Below are 20744 nucleotides of genomic sequence, written 5' to 3'. Positions count from 1 at the left end.
TAGTGAAAACAAAATCTATTTTGCTTTAGTATCTGATTTTCGATAAGTTCATCCACGCCTTCTGAGGCGAGTCGAAGTAATTCATTTGACTGAGATAAAACCTCCCTGATCCATAAAAGATATGCTTTCAAGTAATTTTTTTTTGTTGGGGGGGGGGGAAAGGAGTTTGAATATGTTTGAACTCGATCTCAAACAAGCCTCTTATGTTTTTAAGTCAAGAAAAAACAAACGCGTGCATCCAGCGTAAAAACAAGTAGTTTTATTTACAATATTTCTACCTTTCAGCCCATTTTATCAGGCCATAAACGATTGGTCTAATTTAAGTTCACTATGTGCATTTGCAATTAGCTGCGTTTCTGTTCGTCAAACCAGCAAGAAATGAAGGCTGACAGAGAATTTAACAAAGAAAAAAAAATCTTACTTCTTAGAATTGGTGGAAAAACATTAAACTAAATAATTAACCGAAGAAACAAACAATAGAGACCTTAAAACTTCCGGTAAATTGTTCTGATAAAAATCCTCTTAAATGGAAACAGGTTTGACTTCAATTCTTAGTCATATTTGTCTCCTTTGCAGCCAGTTTTTGGGAAAGGGGGGGAAGTGTGCATTTGTAAGTGTGGAGGGAGGGGGGGGGGCGTAATGACGTTGTACACTATAAGGAGTGACTGCAAAGTAGACCATTGTCATTTAATTCGCTGTTTGACAACAAAAACATCAATAAAATATTTGATAGATAGTTCGTAAAATTGATGTAATTTTTGGACCTTAATATTCTTTTTCTCATAATACTACATCTCTTACTATATACATAGATAGAATCCGAGAATTTAATGTTTTACTGTACTTTTTGGCAATAAATTACAAGCCATACCGAGTAGAGACGGTGAATTGGCCGACGCAACTCTTAGAGGAACTATACATGACCGACAAACAACAGTTGCGAAATATTGGATAATAAACTTAAATAGACTATTTCTGGCTGACTTTTTAGTTACTTCATAACATAAACCTAATAAAACATTTACAGTAGCTTTACAATAAGGATTAAAGACAGGTAAACGCAAATGGGTTATAAAAAGGTGTCTAATCCTTTTTAGTATGAAGACAAAGAGACCTCATAAATAACCTACTGCTTGGAAATGTGGTCAGTAGCTTCAGTAAACACCCAAATTCTAGTTAAGGTACTGTACGGGTGTTTACGCATGCGCCATGTATGCGGTCATTTCCCACCAACATACGTTGCTTTGTACATTTCAAGCGAGCGTCAGCGTCACTCGTCAATTTCAACGTTTCCCGCCAAACTTCAGCAAGCGTACAGTAATTATGCACTTCTTTCCAGGTCTTTCTGTTACCTCGAGAGCAAAGCGCAACAACAACAAAAAAATACAAAACAAAAAAGGCTATTAAAACATCTTCTGGCTTCAAAGAGCTTAGTATTTGTGGCCTGTGATCTCTGAAGTTTTCACGCATTTATCCACAATTGTTGCTTCACAGACACATTATTCTTTAAACTGTGATAGGGCCAACAGGTGACCCATTACACTGTGGTCACGTGAATAGGTCCCACAGGTGACCCATCCGGGTTTCGTTGAGTTAAATACTCTCGAACTGTGGTAAAATCGTCGAACTGTTTTCTATTCATCTTACGGTGACTCATCTCCACAATGATATCTCGACGTCCTTTGCCACTCTCTGAACCGCTGCCCGTGTGTGGGCTTTCACATTCTTTCAGTTGTTGCAGTTTTTGGATTTTTTTCCGGCGCGCCTCTCGCACCCGTTCTAAATGTCGTCTCCGGTCCTCTCTCGGCCAATAGCGGCCTTGATAAATAGTTTGCGCATCATCGTCAGTCGTAATACCTTTGCGTTCGTCCGTGATTTTTTGCGCACGTTCGCGCAGAAGTTTGTTCCGCGCTTGTCGAGCGGGCGTCGCTGGTCTCTTGCGCACAAAAATTTGACTACCGTCCTTCGACATGCGCACCTTCCATTCAATGTTTTGCTGAGAACCATTCAGTGGTTGGTTTTCAATAAGGTTTGATTTCTTTTTACTTCGATGATCTGGATAATCACTCCTTCCAAAGACGTCCGATTCTCCGATCAAATTAATGTGTTGAGTCGAGTCCTTACTTACAGCCCTTATGTAAGAAGCGCGTATTGTCCTGCTTACGTTGCCTAATTTGCTATTACGCTTTGGCTCGGAATGTCGGCTTCGCTCCCGTTCACCACGAGATTCATCATGGTGATTGTCTTTATGCGAATCACGATTTCTTCTCCGTTCTTTGCTCTTTTCCTTGTCCTTCTCCTTTTTAGGAGGCGAGCCACCGTTACGCGTAGGCGAGCGAGATTTTTTATTCGGCGATCCATTGCTGTGACGCCGTGAGCGAGAATTTTCCGGTGAGCGCTCTTTGTTACTTCGACTAGAGTCTACCCCAGAATGGCCACGAGATTTCCCACAGTTGTTATCCCCAGGAGAAAACGCTATGTCTTCCTTCTCTCGCGAGGCGTTACTTCCCTGTCGTTCGCGCATGTCAGAATCGTCCTTAATAGAGCATTTATCGCTATTTTCTTGAGAATTTCTCCGAGAATCCGCCGGTTGCAGGGCTTCCTCTCCGAGTTCTGGCTCAGAGCTTTCGTCATTTTTAGTGCTCTCATCTGTTCTTCCAACACCACTGTCCTTTTCGCATTTTTCACCGTTAGCTTTTTCGCTGTTAAGCGTTTCGTTTACATCTTCGTCTTCCTCTTTGATGACGTCAATTCTGAAGTTGCTCAGCTCGGCATCAATCGGATCCACGAAGCTCCATTCCTGACTTCCCTCGCTGCCAACAAGAGTCGCTCGTACCTACAATACAAATTTATAGATATGAAATGGCGCTAGGACGAAATAGAGAGGGAAGAGGGAGGTACCCTAGGTACGGTTTGTTGTCAATATACCACAACAGTATTTACCAATTACACAAGATTTGTGTCGCAGGGGGTCGGGGTAAATCTCGCACCTAGTCCTACTACGTCACTGAAATGTACTTTAACCTTCACCCTTACGATCGCCCAGCTGAGGAAGGTCTGGGTAAGAGACTTGATCGGGTTTTCAAGGTTTTGGTGGCAAATCCCCGCTCGAGCTTTCCTCATAAATATACCCCTACGGCACAATAGGTTTGAGAATTCCCATGGATTTCCAGGAATTTTATCTTAAGATTGTTTCTTAGAGCCAGTTTCTTTTTTCTTTTTTTTTCACTTTTTTCCCAGAATCCGGATGGGAAAGGGAATACCGTTAACAGAATAAAAGTAGCCACGGTAACCGATAGTGGTATGACATAGCCACAACTGACCTGTAGATGATATATGATACACTGGTATTCACAAGTGCAGTGCGAATAAAACCAACCCCTTTGAAGAGTTCAACTCGCTTCTGACATACACGTGGCTTCGTAGCCTAATAATTGGTGCCGTGTAGCAGGCATCTGGGTGACATTGGCTCGAGCCCCGTCGGGGCCTAAAGAGTTTTTTTCAGGCTTTCTTTTTTGTTATTGTCAGATTGATTTATTTCAAACCGTTTTTCTTAACAATGGATGCTATTCAGAATTCCACGTATCGTTGGGGGAATTCCTCAATTATAATTAGCCAGTATCCCACTAGGAGCTAAGTCAGTTTAAGCCTCAGAGCGGAAATTTTTGACAAATTATTGCTATTTGATAGAGCTTACCAGGGAATTTAATAAGATTGGGTAACATCCTTTTATGCACCGCCAATAATCTAATTTGTTTGGAGTAAGAAGATTTTGATTCTATTTTCTAGCTCACTAAAAGAGCGCTTTAAACTTTTCCAATAAGCTGATTCAAGGTCCGGCTAAGTGGTTTGACACGGACGTAATTCGTAGTCACATTCTTCAAAAGCTCGGAAATCTGCGGTTAAATTGATCCTTTTTATAATATGTAGGATTAAATGTTAGAAGCTTCGCTTCGCAGTAATGATTGAGAAAAAAAACTGTTTTTTTGGTAGATAATGCTTTAACCATAATTTAAGTTTTGCCCACAAAAAAATGGAAGTCATTTAGGAAAAAAATAGAATACGTTTTCAAGACAAAAAGGAAGCTTTGATCCGACATCAACTCTTTGATTACTCATACCACTGACAACGCAAATACAAAAATCGTCTGCACTGGTACTTCTTGAACGCTAGAACAAAAGCTGCCACCTTTGCTCCGACTGTTCGAAATTTTTGTGTACGAGCTTTCACGTGATAGCAAATACAAACAACATTGTTCAGGTTAGGGGGGCTCCGTAAAATTTCATCACCTTTCCTTCAGAGGACACCTTGAAAAGCATGCCTGCGTCAAAGATGATAGCTTAATCCCCTAAAATAATCAAGGTGGGTATTAGAGGAGGGCACGATAATTTCAAAAGGAACTAAAATTATCATCTTTGCGCAAAGCCGCATGATTATAAAATAAATGCACAGCGTGGGACGTGTAAGATAAGCTGTCCTTAGCGAAGAACAATTTCAAGGATAATCCCTTTCTCGTTTAAGAACAGTGATGAAGAGAAAATTAACCTAATTAGCTGAAGAACGTGTTCCAGGTTTGTACTTCAACGATTCTCTCAAGATGTAACTCGTTCTTTTAATCACACGAAGTAATTGAGGCACGCGACAACAGAAAAGAACTACAGGTTGTCGAAAACTTCTTTGTACGATTTTCGTGATTCGAAGCGCGCACAACGTTTTCGTGACAAGAATGAACTTCGAAGAATGATTTTCACAGCATTTTCAATAACGACGGGGTTATTTCTTAAACCGCTATTAAAACATCTTCCATTTGTGATAAGGTATGCGATTTTACATTTAAGTACACAAACTTACACGCAAGGCTACAAACTTGCGTGACTTCAAACGATCGTGGATTTCCGAAACCATTTGAAAGGACTACTCACTGTCATTGAGCCATCTTTGAAGATTAGAGAAATCCCGGTGTTAAACGAGATTAAATTGAAATTGCAATGAATCACTTCGACGGTAAACACAAGCTTAGTCTGAACTTCTGTCTGAAATAGCCGATTTTGTTTGAGTTGTGGAAAATCACTTATAATATTTCATTGACATTAAAGCTATGCATGGCAACACAGGCCGGGTAATTTCGGATGTTTCGCAACACGAAATGGTTTTCGAGTCGTTTCATCTTTCCTTAAAATACTTTTTTCTAGAGAAACAACTCTGGCTTATGTCATTCTTGGATTCGTCTTTAATTACGTTTTATTCACAAACGGCGTTTATTAGCCTTGAATATTTACAAAGGACCCGCACACTCTTATCCTTCAAGTACTTTTAACCTCATTAAATTACTTCAAAGAGTTGAATCGAAAAAGAGGAAAAAAAGACAGGAAACGAATCGCATACTCGCCTAAGCTGCTGAAATATTCGAGACCACAGAATAACTGACACAAGTTTCACCTACAAGGTTTGAAACTGGCAAGACTCGGAAAAATTCATTCTTATGGTCTGTAACGCGTGCATATCAAAGGCTATCAATTGTTAGCATAAGCTTCTTGTCAATTAGAGTTTGAGTGCAGTTTTCGAATGCCAATGTTCTAATATTCGCCTTGTATAAATAAAATTTATCTCGTCTTTGATTTAAGGCGGCATTAAAGAACGTAATCCAAAGTTTCGAATCCTTTCCAATCAACTTTTTTCCTGTTAATCCAGCGAGATACGGTAAACATCTTATATCATAATCTCGCCGCGCTGAGCGCACCACGACCTTATTAAGAGGGTATGATGATTTTCAAAGGTTGTCACAGTCCTTTGCTAAGTAAGCAAACTTCAAAACTAATTATCCACGAGAATCTAATTCATATAAAGGGTAAATAAAGTTCTCTCTCAGATACCGCAGAACTGAGCCGGAATGTTCTCGTCATGTCATGGAATATTTAACGATTAATTCATGAGCGCGCGATGGATGCAAGATGGTAAATTTGCCGAGCTGACCAAAATCATCTTCAAGGCTTGCAAACCTAGACACCATAGCTGGTGAACCAAACAAATTCACAGCCGATCACTTCTTAACCAAACAGAACTCAGAAATTAAATGATATCATAGCTAGATTTGGCAAAAACACGCCGAGACTTTTTCTTTCCAAGAGGAACGAAAACCGACGAATCAAACCCAAAATACAGCGAGGAACGCCGAAGCTCTCACGTATACGCCATCCCTGTTCGTCTGGCATACTAATCAAGGCGAAGAATAGTCATTCAGGGAAAATCTTTGACAAGAAGCAATATCTATATATATATTTATACATATTTTTTAAGATCACACACCTCCTGCGCAGGTCTCGCCACAAGAAACTTAATAGTCGAGGTCGATTCGTAGACTAATGGTTCAATGTCACTGAGATGGGTCACCGGAAAATCGTTTATCTGTGAAAAGAAAGAAACAATGTTTTTCATATAAAATCTTACGGACCAACATTTTTAGAGAGCAGCATTCGGTTAAGTACAAAAGAGTATAGTTAAATGTGCCATCACATTTTGTAGCCATTCCATTAAAGCATGCGCGTTTTCACGCACATGCTACACGCGCATGTTACACGCGCATGCTACACGCGTATGCTTACGTGGACACCATGATCTCGCTGGTGCTTCAAACGAGATTCTTATTTCGATTAACTATTAAGAGAGTTATACCTTTAAAACTGTATCGCACAAAGTCAATCTTCCATCAAGGTACGCAACGGACCCAGGTTCAATCTACAGGAAAAAGAAAGTAGTACGCATTTTTCGTTACGTTGATTTCCCTGCTCGAACGGTTCCAATATAACTTAACCCTTTAACTTCCAGAAGTGATTAACAAGTAACTTCTCCCTACAATACCCATGCACCATCCAGTAAACAGTCAATGAGATCTAACAACAAATTCACGTAACTTATTTACTAGGAAACGTTTAGCAGCTAGAGGGGAAAATTAACAATCAGATCTTGGGAGTTGAAGGGTTAAAATAAGCTTCTCTTCCACTGCCCCCTTTGGGTCTAAGTACGAGACGCTTAGCATTAGTACGTAGGATCGAAGTTCGTCAGTGTGGCAATATGTTGTGTTCTTGAGTCATACAGATTACTTCCCCAGTGCCCGTTTACTTCAAACAGGAATATAAATAAGTATATTATAATGATATTCCGTCCATGCGGGGGAAGAAAACAATCCTCCTATTCGCTCCATGGCATTGTCAACCGGTCTTCAGATAAACGCGCACCTCAAATGTGGGGGTGGGGATTTCAAATGTACGACAAAGTAATTTTGATCTCCAAACGGGCATCATGAATGTAAAGAGGGGCTCAAAGAGTACAACGATACAAAAATGTTGCTGTTAGGTGTAAACTTGACAAATTTTAACCGTAATGGGTAAGGGCCAACACCCTATTGAGACCCTCTGTAAAGGCGAAGGTAAAGAGATTCCAAAAGTGCATCCGAACAGTTTCTCTGTAAGACAGAATGAATGTCTGGGAAACAAAGCGTAACTCGATCCAACACTGACAAACTAGATCAGAGGTCCTGCTTTGTCAAGCTAATAAGATTTCTCCGTGGGTGGCTGCGCGAGCTCTTTTTGTGTTTTGTTAGGACTTAACAAGATTTGGGAGACCGCTAATTAACACATTATTCTTTGCGCGCACTAAAAAGGATAGTGGATTAAATAAGATACCCTTGTCTGGGTAAACGAAGACACGGAGACAGAAACACATTCTGACAGATGTCTGCCGGGGCACCACAGAACCAAGCCTCCAGTGGTAGCAAAGAACACGAAGATGAATTTCTGTTTTTTTTTGCGCTTTTGTTTTGTTTGTTTGTTTGTCTTTTTAAAGTAGGAAATCAAACAGGACAAGTTGAAAACCCTCATCCCCCTGTTTATGCATGTGAATTACTTTACTAGCTTTTAATGTACGCACGAGCACGTTCTTTACGAAATCACGTAATTATTTCAACTAATGGACAACCCTGCGCACATAGTGATTTAATCAAAGGCTTGCGTTTTTTACCCAAGCGTTTCCTCGTGATTATGAAAAGTATTAAGCTCCGTCTAACTTCAAAAGTACTCAGTACGTCGAGCAGGGCACTAAACACCAACCAAACGATATATTTTTGTGAGTCTAACTTACTTCGCACACATAGACTGTAGACTCGTCTTCTTCGGCGCAACAGAATGTTAATCCTAGATCTCTGTTTGCTATCCAGAGGGTTATTTCCTTAAAGAAATAAATAAACAAAACTTTAATCTAACAATATTTACATAAGGTTGAGAGTAGGATTGCAATTGAGGCCCCGTCTCTATGAGGTCTATAAATATGGCGGAAACACCTCAAACAATCAGTTTCGCATGTATTTCTCTCAGCAACCAGGAATTCGTAAATTGCGCTTTCGCGCACTTAGGACTGGCTTGGTGTGGTTACTCCAGGAGCTTTTTAGATGCCCCTGATAATCATCGTTGTTTCGATTAGCTGATGTTATAGCTTTTGTGTTTATCTTCCAACTCCTCAAACTTTTTGAAGCACCTCTATTTTACGCGCTAAATCGAGGTTTTAGAAGGAATGGACCATCTATACCAAGCAGTCAGTCAATGAGTCAGTCGCCGTCAGACAGTCACTCAGTCAGTCAGCCGGTCAACCAGTAAGTCAGTCGTTCAATTAGATAGCTACTCAGTCAGTCAGTCAGTCAGTCAGTGTGTCGGTCAGTTGAGTCAATAACCCAGTCGGTCAGTCCAACCGTCGAGCGTGTGATCCAACTTTTCACAAAAAACGTTTAAACTGATCTACAACTTGCCTATCAATAATACACGATGGAAAACAAAAACGAAGGTTACAGACGGTCAATATATCGGTGAAACGATCGTTCGGGTTTTACAAACTAAATAACGTTACCTCGTATTCGTAATCAAACTCGGGATCGAAATAAATCTCGTCGGAAACCGCTGTCACATAGGGCTGAGACTGCAAATCACAGCTTGAATTCTCATCGACGTCACGTACGTAATTAACATCCTTCACAAGAAGATTGACGCGGGGCAATGTTCCTTGCTCGCTGCCAACAATATTTTCTGAGCTTGGCAAACTCTCACTTGTTGAGCGGAAATTTTCTACATCTTCCCTACAGAATGACTCTATCCGACGGTGGGAACACTCCGAGCTACTCGTTCCATCGTCAAGGGATTTCTCAAACGGAATAAGCAAGTCTTGTCTTGGGCTGTATCGATCATGGATTCCGCTGTCCGTATCCACGTTTTCCATGTCTTGGGAGAGAAAAAGTTCTGTTTGTGTTCCTGTTGAAGTTAGACAAGGTACACAGTCGACGATGGAGTCGATGCACTTTCGCTTCACTAGAATACTCAGCGGTTCCGAAGCGGTCTTGATGACTTCTACAGCTGTAGCGTGACTAACCTCAGTCAAATCGATACCATTCACCTAAGATCGAGAAAAGATCACCATGTAACTTTTGTTTATCGAATTTCTGGCTTCTTTGGGAGCGGTTCAGAAGGGCGGAAAGAATTCTAGAATAATTTTTTTGCAACTAACGACAAAATCGGTACTCTCCGTAGCAGCCGTTTTTGCTGTGTCACGCAACGCTCTTCGAAAAGAGAGGCAGCTTGGCGTGACATGCCAGAAGGCGGTTGCTTAAGGGAATAGTCCTAGATACCCCATCACACCTCTGACTAGGAAAAAAAAAACACAGTGGAATACGCGTCGCTGTGAAATATAACTCTCACGAGTCTTCACTGAACTTATCTTTTACTGTCATTAAAGATACCATTGCAAATGATAAACTGTCACTGATATAAGTAACGCGAATGCACTGCGCTGTCATTCGCGTCATTTAATACACATCAGAGAGTCCATCTGATGTCAAGAAGTAACATCCGCGAACTTAGTGCATGTAATGTTTACATGAAAACGATATCGACGAGGGAATTTAATAATTCGTCTCCAGTGTTTAATTCACTCCAGGCTTATAAGAGTGTCCATTAAAAATGTTTGACCCACTGTTGCGAGGGGCAGGTGGAATAAAATTACCAAATGGAATAAATTGGGAACGTATGTGTTTGAGAATATATATCCATATGTACGCTTTTGGCGTTTCAACCTCAGCTTTACGCATCACACGATCGGTCACGGCACAGTTGACTTCAAATTTTTCTTTTAAAAAAAGTTTTCCTGTACTCTCTAAGAACAACTGCCAACTGAACTTTAAGATGTTTTGCATTCTATGGAAATGACGCTCTAATTTCGGGGTGTACGAATTAACTTTTCACTATCAGTACATCGCCGAGCATAAATGCAATCAGAATTAAGTAAACTAACAGCTTGGGTGTATTATTTGAATTCAGACCAAATTTCTAGCAGTAAAATTAAAGGAAATGACTAGCAGACAGGAATTAATAATGAAATAAGGGAAAAAAAGTTTCAGACAATGGCGAGATGTTCATTTTAGCATAACACTGTCGCCTAAATCTCAAGCCTGGTGCTTTTCATTGGAAATCATTCCAGAAACACGGGCCGGCGAACAAGATTGCTAATGTACAGAGTTTAATTCTACTTTCGGCTGACTCTGTAAAGCGAATCGACTGACGAACGGAGAAATGAAATATCCATAATATGCTTGCCATGTTTACGTCATTTACAACCATCAATTAAAACCACATCCTGTAAGTTGTAACCACAAAGAAGTCAAATTCCGTATGGTTACTTCAACGAAACACTCGCAGTCTAAGATGGAACAAAGACTTGTCTCTATGCTAATGAAAAGTTTTTGTGCCCTTATTTTCGGTTTTTCTGATTCGGTCGAAGGCGAATCTTATCTTACAGTTTCATTATCGCCTTGCGACTTTACAAAGCTGAGTTTTCACTTGCAAAATGTACGTTAGACGATATTTTCCAGCTTATAACTAAGAATCATTCATACTGATCGATTGATAGAGATAAAGGGGAACCATTTCAATATGTCGCTCGTATCAGGAAAGATAGCGAATGGCTTCTTATGACGAAAAGAATGCACAACTGATAAACTTTCGCTGATAGGAGAAATTTAAGCACACCATTTTAAACCATTTAAATGATGCCTGTAACTTTGCTTTAAGACGCTATTTTCGAGAGGAAATTGTTTCGAAACAGATATAAACATATTTCCAGCCTTGCCTCTAAAAATACATCGCGTCGGGGTTTGGTTTACCCTGTTCAAAGTGGTAACATTAGATAATCTTTCTGTTTACATAGGGATTGCAGTCGAATAAGGAGGTTTAGAGGACGCGTTAGCGAATTGCTGTAAATCTGAGTTCAATCGAAAAATTGAACAACTGCTAAATAAAAGCAACAAAACAAATGAAATAAAAAAAAATAACAACAACAAAAAGGTTATGAACACCTTGTCCAATGCTTTGCCATGGCAACCGAGGTGAGGCATATTCATTTCAGGACAAAGTTGTATACACGGTTACGAATTTTGAAAAATAATTTTTTTCTAAATTTGCAAATTAAATGAAAACTGCAATAAAAATCCAGTATAACTGTGAAGGAAGGGAAATTTTGCCCTAAATAAACCCAAAAATCGAGTTTAAAATATTGTTCTATCTATACACGTGATAACAAAAAAAAATTTAATAACAACGAAGAAAGTGGCCTCTTTTTCTTAAAATATTAAAATAATACAAAATTATATTTAGCAATCTAAGTAGTTTTCAGTTTTCTTAATATACTGTAGGATAAACCTTAACTAACCAAGGTTTGGTTCAAAATGAATTTGAAATTCTCTTACCCGAGCCGAACGGTCTACAATTTTTTTAAGGCGTAAAACGTTTAAGGAATATTCACGGAATATTCGGCGATGTAAATGGGATCTTTACTTTGTCGTGACATTAAAATATTAAATTTTGAGAGGTTATTTCTTTGTTTGTCCTATAACAAGAACGAAAAAGCGGATGAACTCGAGTTAATGTCAATATTTTGTCTTGTTATTAAAAAATTAGGATCTTTCACTAATGCACAGTTCCTAAGGTAATTAATATTTTTGCATAGGCAACAAACACATGTTTTCTCCGAGAAATAGGTAGCTTCAATATAACTTTTACAAATACACGAGGCAACTTTCACATTGCATAAAAATTATACCATGAACTAATGTAATCAAAGTGAAATTATTGTCCATAGATGTTTCAAATATCTATTACGAAGGTAACAAAATAACATGGATTTTCAATTGATATAATAAAAGCACACCGAAAAATACTATTTTTAATAAGTCAAATATATTTTTCACCAGTAAAAAAATCTGCTTAAGGCAAAGTAATTCTCACGCCCAAAATATCCTGAAGAAACTAATTTTTGCGACAAACATAGACTACATTTAAATAAGGTGAAAAAGCATTTGTCGAAAAAAGCTGTCATTAGGATAATGAAGCGAGCTTAAAATATATTCGTTCTACAATATTTTTTTTGAGCGGTTGATAACCAAAGAGGTAAAAATCCAAAATTTAGTTCTATTCTTCACCGACAACAAGTTTATATCAGACCGGTTTCAAGAGGTCGACCAACTTCACGGAAGAAAAATTGCTCATTACATAATGACAAAGAAAACGACAAGCTTGCTTTCCGCAGTCTCGTGTAGATTACACCTGCTCAACACACTTATAAATAATGCAAAATAATTCTGCTGGTCTTCTTAAAATCCAATTTAGAACACTTAGTTTGAAATTTAACAACCTTTACCCTTTCAAATCCAACACTTTCGAAATGAATTTTGACTCTGAAATTATCGCAAAATTGGCACGCATTTCTTTGGTCGGCAGCTAACGACTTGTTCATCGTAAAATTAACAGGTTTCTTTTGACAACCTAATCGTCTGTCTGCCACTCTACTCTAAGTTATTTGTTGATATCAATTCCTTGAATAACTCGTTCGTGTACATATCGCTTAGCATCATCGTTTGTATTGCTTCGCAAGACAAAGTGATTCTCTACACATTAAATAATGGCAGCTTTCATCGTTCCGAAATTACAGAGAAAGTACTGCCATTTAACACTAAAGGGTCATATTTTCTTTCTTCTAATTTCTCTAACGAATCCGTCTGCTGTCAAATTCTAGCAATAAAGTCTTCACTTTAGGTAATGAGTATTTTAAAAAGATTCTTTCTTTACAAACCGATTCCACTTCATCTTTGAGCAGATATAAATAACAACTTCCCTAGTCCATACAATTTTCAACATAGGGAGTTTATTTGATTTAACTGCATCTTGTATATCCTTTCTGCTTCATCGCATTTGATACCACTCAAATATATTCTACACCCAAATATCATGCGGTTTTCTTTCTACTTCGAAAATTCTACATAATACGTAATTGGCTTTTCTCAAATGACAGGAAATTTTAAATGAGTTCCCCAACATGCCTCTTTTAAAAAGAGACTACATTTCTGGATCGCCTATTCCCATGCACAATCCCTTTAAATTTTTTGTTTCACGAAGCAATAACCATCTGTTACGACAAAGGACGGCCAATATCGTAACGTAGTGGGTTAAATAATTTTTAGCAAATGCACCGCTAACTATTAATCCAAGCCGACTTTAATCTTTCAAACGAAATCACAAAAAGCTCTAAAAAAATCCAGGCAACAGTATTTCGCCACAATACAAGCAACGACAATGCATTTGATAAACTTTAAGGGATTAACGGCGAGACAGCGTGAAACAATCCACATTTCATAAAAAATTCACAACTTGATTCAATATGTTGCTAACAAGAAACCGGGTGATATTCAAATTTACTTTAAAAACCCTCCCATACAGTTGCCAATATAAAACACCGATTAATCTTCAGATGACGGAAAATCTTTGATGACTCTCCATGATTGATCTAGAAGCAGTATCAGAGGAAATGGTATTTCGAAAATTTTATGCTAGCTCAATACAAACAAAACCATTCAATTACCGAAAAATAGCGAGTATAAAAAAATATAAACGTATGTGGTTAACTACTTGAGGAATAGTTTCGGTCTCCTTAAAAAAAAAAAAAAAAATGCAAAAAAAGCAATAAAGGTCATCTTAACACTTGACAACTTTATAAACAGAACACTTTTGTCGCATTACAAGGGTTCATTAATGGCTGTAACAGAATGTTGATGTTCTTTGTATTAGCGTTAGCAAAAAGCCGTCCATTGCAGACATTGAGGAGTTTTCTCTTTTAAGTGTCGGATAATGGAAAAATACTTTATATTACACTATGTTGTCCCTGTTTAACGTTGTAACACTTTACAAAAGGATTAAAATATTTACTCTGTGTGTCTCCGTAATGCCTTGCATAACACGAAGAGGTTAAGGCTTTTGCAACGGAAGTTCCCCTCCAAAGCATAGTTGAGTGATGAAAGATTCTTAAAGTTTGATATTTCACCGCGAGAACTGATATGACAGAAATAACATTCCCGACTAAAATCGCTTTAATTGACTCCGGTTAGACAACAGTTGCCACCAATTCAGACGTGGTCAAAATACGCTTTTGTCTTAAATTGATTTCTGCGAATAGACAGTTTTTCGTTGCAGGAAAGATAGCCGAATTTAAGAGGGAATGTCGACGAGTTTTCAGCTTAGCTTAGTTAGATGCGTGCTTTAGATTCCATTACCGGAATCTGCATTGATTCACTTGCGATTCCGTGAAATTTAAGCTAAGAAAGTCCACTCGTTTTTTCTGAGGAATAACAGACATGTTTTACGATTGAAAGGTATGGGCAAAGTATTCGGCCGCGATCCTGAAACGCTGATAGGTGCTTCAGTAACATCAAATTAATCCATTACAGTTGTTTTTTGACCTTTAAAGCGGCAAAAATGACAATCAAAAGAAATCTAGAGTTAAATCCGTAAACTTATACTGTATTTTTTCACAACCGTGCCTTAAAGGCAGTTTTCTGAGACAAAAACCGGTAGATATAAATTAAAGATTACTTCTATTTTTCTCCAGCCACAAATCGACAAACTCAAGTCTCGCCTAGGGTTACGAAAGCGGTTTATCTCCTATTGTTATCGATCTCCAACTAATATCTGGAAACCCAAAATATACTTTTTATATTGTTCAACTGACAGATCAATTTCCGATAAACGCCTTTTGAAAAGCACAGCGAGAGCTGAACTTTTCCCACACAATGGATCCTTGCCTTTGTCTTATTTATTTGGACGGAGCAGGTGGTCAAAAAGCACACAGAACCAAATTGGAACTTTGCTTTTCTTATCGCAGCCAGAACGAAAGGCTCCATAAGACCCTCGCGTGACAGCGAAATGGGTTCCCACTGAGACTAAGAGATTGACAATTCACATGGGGCCCGCGTAGCGAAGACATCTATTTTCCAACTGTGGTAAATGCACTTTGGCAGACAAATGCGACTATGATTTACTGCGAAAGCGCGTGAATTATACATTAAGCACGCGGTGAGGACTATTGAAATACAACAGAGCGAAAAATAAACAGTAAAGTGGCTTTTTGAGCTCCTCAATTCGACTCCTTGTGAATAACAATATAGTAATCTTTGAAAGCTATTTAAACGTCGTGAGCCGAAGGGTTTCGAGTTTGCTGACATAAAACGCTTACGACGGGAAATCCAGTTCGTTAAGGATGAAGTCCGATGAATATAGCCAAAGTTAAAAGTCAAATTTGTTTACAAGGGGTAATAAAGAAAGTAAGAGTCCCTGTTCTTCTCTAGCGGAAGCAGATGGATTGTTAGTTACTTCATTAATCCGAGAGTTGACAGTCGGAAATCTACAAATACGCTGAGCTAAATTACCATCAATTCTCAGTAAATAAATCCATTGCAAAGAACTCTGCAGCAATGTTTAGCCGAACAGAAGAACAACAGATCACTGTTATGGGTTTGCAAAGTAGGTTATCTAGACAATGAGGAGATTTAATAATGAAGCGCGGCTCCGAACGCGAAAGTATTTGATACGATTGAAAAATCAACACGACGCCATGTCATGCAATCAGTTATGAAAAAGAAGCCATCTCGAAAAACACGCGCGAGAGAGATTTTATTGAAAGGAGGCGGGTTGTAAAAAATCTCACATATTTTACCTTCAAGATCACGTCGTAAATTTTCAGGCCGTCTTCCTTCGAGGCTGGCCCGCCGTCTGCGACCTTTGAGACCACAATTCCTCCACCAACTGAATTGTTTCCGACCTGATAATGGGGATAAAAAGAAAATTCTATAGCTCACTTCTAATCCTTAACAAAGACACGTAGTTCACTTGGTGGAATGTAAGGTAACAGCATCCGAACTTTCCGCGCGTTTCAAACAATGCGGGACGCAAACGCGCGTGGGTTTCTACAGCATGGTCAATGAAAATTTCAAATAGACAAAAGTGGGGCTTTTTAATTCACAACAACGGCTTCCAGCCGTGTTTACGAGTACATTCTTTCAAAGACTACACAAAACAAAACAAAGAACAGTTGCATTGAAAAGGTCTTTCTTCAGGGATTCTATCTATTGCTCGGCTGCTACCACAAACGGGGGTTCATGATTCAACTGTGCTTAACGTGATAACAAAATAATACGACTTTGATAAGGTTTTAGTTAGGCGCTAATCTTTTACGTATCTCGCATCACATGCCTGGGCGAGGAGGGTTGCACACCATGATAGAATGTAAGGAGTCGCAAAGAAAACACAACGGTAGACTGATAGAAAATGATGCGCGCAGTTTGTACGTTGAGAACCTGTCGAGCGTCGGTCACTAGTTTCGAACGCAAAACATGATTTGTTTGCGCGACAAAAACGGAATTCTCAAGCAAGTGACAATTTAGGCCTGTCTAAAATAACTAAAGTTGTATACCTCTGTGCCTCCCATGATATTGAACCCAAGCGAGCCACCGTCCCCACGGACGAGTGATATTTCGACCTCATTCTCGTCGGCGGTCTACAAAAGCAAAGAAAACTCAGCTAACTGATATTTGTAATCAAATGCGTATAAAAATCGCATAATATTCGCTCGTGTCTGTTTACTCATAACTCAATAAAGTGTCGCTCACCGTGGCAAGAAAAACAGTCTGGTGTCGAAGTAATGGCCCGATTCGAGCCAAACATCTTTCACAGTTCCAAGCGCAAGTTATTGAACGATTAGTGCCATGCGTCAACTTTCATGTCAAACTTGGAATATTTTTGGATCGCGCGCTCTGTCTGTTAAAATATACGTCGCAAAGAAGCGTGTTCGTGTTCAGCATCCAAGGTTTCCTAAGAAGTATCGTTAGAGTCGATGTAGCTCCAACAGCGCACACTAATTGATCAAAACGATCTGGGTATTGATCTAGTAGAGTCACTGCACGTTCATAAACACACAAGCCATTCTGCGGTTTATACCTCAAATCAAACATTTCGCTACGTATAGCTAGTGCGCGCTCAATTGGAAAATTTAAACCAAACATTGGCCCGATTGGGCTAATTTCAACGTACCTGGTCACAGCGCACATCAGCCTTCTTCTGAAAAAAACCCACTTGTAAGCGGTACTCTTTTAATTGCCTTTCGAAGTTAAGCACCTGAACTTGGTAGCTATGAAGTTCATTTTCCAGATTTAAAATTCTATCTTGATTGGCCTCCTCTCTCCTCGCTATCCTCTCGCAGGCCAATTCCTTCTCCTGCTCCGCCCTTGTCAATTTCATTTGAAGCGAAGCGACTTGAGTTTGAAGGGCCTTTATGCAGTCATGTGTGGAGGAGTCTTGGTACAGCAATGGTAGACCACAGCCATTCTCACAGACAACAACTCGAGCGAATTCGCGAGTTTCCGGGGAGTTAGCATTGCGTTCCATAATTTTACCTCCGGAAGTGTTTCCCTTAGAATAGTGACATTTTAAAAGATGTGACTGAATATTTTCTACGTGTAAAATGGCTGGACAGCCTCGGCGAAAATTCTCACAACGAATATTTTGCTTTGCGATCAGACTACAGAGCGGCAGAATCTTCTTCAAATCCTCGACAGAAATCTGTTCGCAAGTGAGTGGACATGATCCGCTTTCGGCTGCCCACTGAATTATACACTGGGCACAAAAAACGTGGCCACATGGGGTTGCCAAGGGCTCCTCTAGTACGCCGAAACATATTCCACACTTCAAATCATCATCAACTGGTTCCAAAAACCTATCCACGTCGAACCCCATACTAGTCCCATCGAGTATAGAGGGAATCACAGTGAATGCTTGATAAACGATACGCTTCGTTCTTTTGAACTTTGCGACAAAATAAAAAGGCGGGGCTAGAAACCAGATCACGTCAATGACAATGGCTGTCAAATAGATAGGCGCGCGCTGATTGGGTAACGGGTCATTGCTCATGTTATTTTCGGGCGAACGGCACCGCTCTCCCGCGTATGGCGCGAAATCAAAACATAGATTTTCATATCACGAGAATTCGGAAGTCACGGGGAAAGAAAAAAACGATTTTTGGGACATCGATATATGTTATTCCGAAAAAATCTGTGATTTCACTTACACAAAAGAGAGATTCGTGCAATTATTTTCATTATTTCCACGTGTTCCCAAGAGAGTTTTGAATCTTTAAACACCAGTTAGCTATTGTTATGCTGATTAGAGTGTGAATATGATTTTTTTTTTTTTATCGTAGCTGTCAACTGCTCGGAGCGGTTTGAAACATACAGGTAATTCACTTCCTGCAAACTTGCGCCGAAATCAAAACAAATTTCGAAGCGAATTTCTTAAGGGAGGTTATCACAATTTGTCAACTTCATGCGGAGAGGGATTTCAATACAAAAGCTTCATTTCTCCTCCCGCTGCCAATTTATGGTCAAAGAAGTGGTACGGTATTTCCTACTCCGCAGAAAAAAATAAGTAGCGTTTGTCGTTGACTAGTCTCAGAGTTTATTAACACACGCGCCGTTTCCTTTGAAGCTCGACTGTAACTTTGTGAAAGTGATAATTGTAAATATTGATGTAAACCGCTGAACTTCACCCATCACGTACATACACCATATAAAAAGCTTGAAAATTCGCGCTTTGCACATTTGATTGAAATGAGTCAACGACCTTCTCTGTTTTTTTCATTTTTACAGTCGCAAAAGGGAGACCAGAACATGAAAAGCAAATGCGATTAAAATAGACGAGCAGTGAAAAACAGCATTTGGGGAGACAAAAGTCCTATTTATTGTAAAAAATTTTTGAATAGCTTAATTTGCCTTGTGTTTGGTTAATACTACTTAATAATCACTTCTTCAACTAGTTTAGATTCATAAAGAACTCGCCGACACAATTAGACAAGTTACCAATCTTTTCAACTCGTTTAGTAGTCATTTCAGAGCACCAATTGGTGTTTTTTTTCTTCCGAAAGCAGCTGATTCCTACGTGTTGAGGCGAGATTGTGAAACGATACTGGCTTTGCTCTCTGTTAAACATTTCTGATGCGCTTAAAATCACTTACGGTGCACGTTCGCTAAGCGCGTATGTACCGCTTTCTATTTATTTTCGTGCCGAGATATTTTAAAAGCGGCACATCGTCAATTTCGTTTGATGTTCAGAGAGGAACAATGATTTCTTTTACGCTCGTTCAAAAGGGGACGATCGCTTAATCTCGGCATTTGTTTGGTCCAAACGCATCGATTCAATGGCACCAATTACCTTCTAAGTAAGAGAAAAGATTGGAAGCGCTTTTTCGCTTCGGGCACAAGACAGTATTGGTTCGTTCGGTAAATAAACAAGTGCCGTATTGAACGACAAGGCGATAATTTATGCCTAGGCGGAAAATACCTTAAAACACCGCGACAGCTCAACTTTTATTGCCCTTCATTAAATAAAAACATGAAAACAACTGTATCTATCAGAGACTAGCATCAGTAGAGGAGAAAAACATCAACCAAAAGCCAATTATGTTTGATTGTTGAAAAAGAAAAAAAACTGAGTAAAACAAATGTTTATGGTTAGTTAGTATCGCCTTCCCTAAGCAAATTTATTCCTCTCTGCTGTAATTAGCGATGGTTAGCCAGTAAGAAAGAGTTGCTTTAAATACTAGCATTAGCTCGCCCTTTCTGATCCCATGGATTTGAATAATTTTACGATCAACTGAAAATAGTGGTGCTTATTTTGAATCACGCAAGAAATCCGGAAACAAGAGTCGAGACTTGTGAGCATGGACTTAGTTTATATCGCGTGGATTCCGCCCGAATTTGACAATTACCACACCAAAATAGCGTGCATCACAGCGTTTGAAAGTATAAACGCCTTAGCGTTAATGCCAAAATCTTCTTGCAAAATTATCAAAAGCGGGGCTTCCGTGCAATCATTTCGTAGAAGGTCGGTTATCATGTATAGATAACAGCACTAGAAAAGAAATAATGGTGCAAAAGCAGTTATTTAGCTAAGAGGAAAAAAACTCATTGAATAGATTGTTCGGATATGTTTGTTGTAAGTGCTCTGATCAGTTCTAAATAGACTGTAACGACGAAACACGAAAAACTTCCAGAGAGCCTTTCATAGGAGTCACCAGAAAGAAAAAATATCAGGAAAATATGCAGAATCGATGCGAGTTAAAATTCTCTTAAGCGACATGCGTTTGCAACGAAAGTTTCCATTCACCAAACTCGGTTTGACTGCGAATCACGCGATGTGTTTATTCGAGACAGAGATGAAGTTCTGATTTGAGGGCGTGATTTGCACCTATTGTCTCTCAAATGAAGTTTCGCAGTCGATAAAAGGCTTTGTAGCCCAAATATCAATCCCCTTAGCAAAGACGGATTATAATTTGGT

The 20744-nt window shown here is 39.1% G+C and overlaps 1 protein-coding gene across 1 annotated transcript; it reads right to left on the bottom strand.

Annotated features, from left to right (window-relative positions):
* Positions 1-736: 736 nt before the first annotated feature.
* On the bottom strand, positions 737-18206 carry LOC131789828 (E3 ubiquitin-protein ligase PDZRN3-B-like). The gene is made up of 8 exons (XM_059107000.2): positions 17448-18206; positions 16831-16914; positions 16075-16179; positions 8896-9435; positions 8137-8223; positions 6673-6735; positions 6307-6405; positions 737-2836 (listed from the first exon to the last, which is right to left on the bottom strand). Exons 1-8 carry the CDS (start codon positions 18147-18149, stop codon positions 1538-1540), a joined length of 2979 nt encoding a protein of 992 aa, XP_058962983.2. The 5' UTR covers positions 18150-18206; the 3' UTR covers positions 737-1537.
* Positions 18207-20744: the final 2538 nt, after the last annotated feature.

Source organism: Pocillopora verrucosa, chromosome 11 (assembly GCF_036669915.1).
Source record: "Pocillopora verrucosa isolate sample1 chromosome 11, ASM3666991v2, whole genome shotgun sequence".
Taxonomy (NCBI): domain Eukaryota; kingdom Metazoa; phylum Cnidaria; class Anthozoa; order Scleractinia; family Pocilloporidae; genus Pocillopora; species Pocillopora verrucosa.
Note: the sequence above shows the minus strand (reverse complement) of the source record. Positions and strands in the feature narration are given on the sequence as shown.

Coding starts and splice junctions, on each gene's coding strand:
- LOC131789828 (XM_059107000.2), bottom strand. CDS start 18,149: ATGGGGTTCGACGTGGATAGGTTTTTGGAACCAGTTGATGATGATTTG. Junction 16,915..17,447: donor CTGATGTGCGCTGTGACCAG/GTACGTTGAAAT, acceptor TTGCTTTTGTAG/ACCGCCGACGAGAATGAGGT. Junction 6,406..6,672: donor TGTGCGATACAGTTTTAAAG/GTATAACTCTCT, acceptor TTCTTTTCACAG/ATAAACGATTTTCCGGTGAC.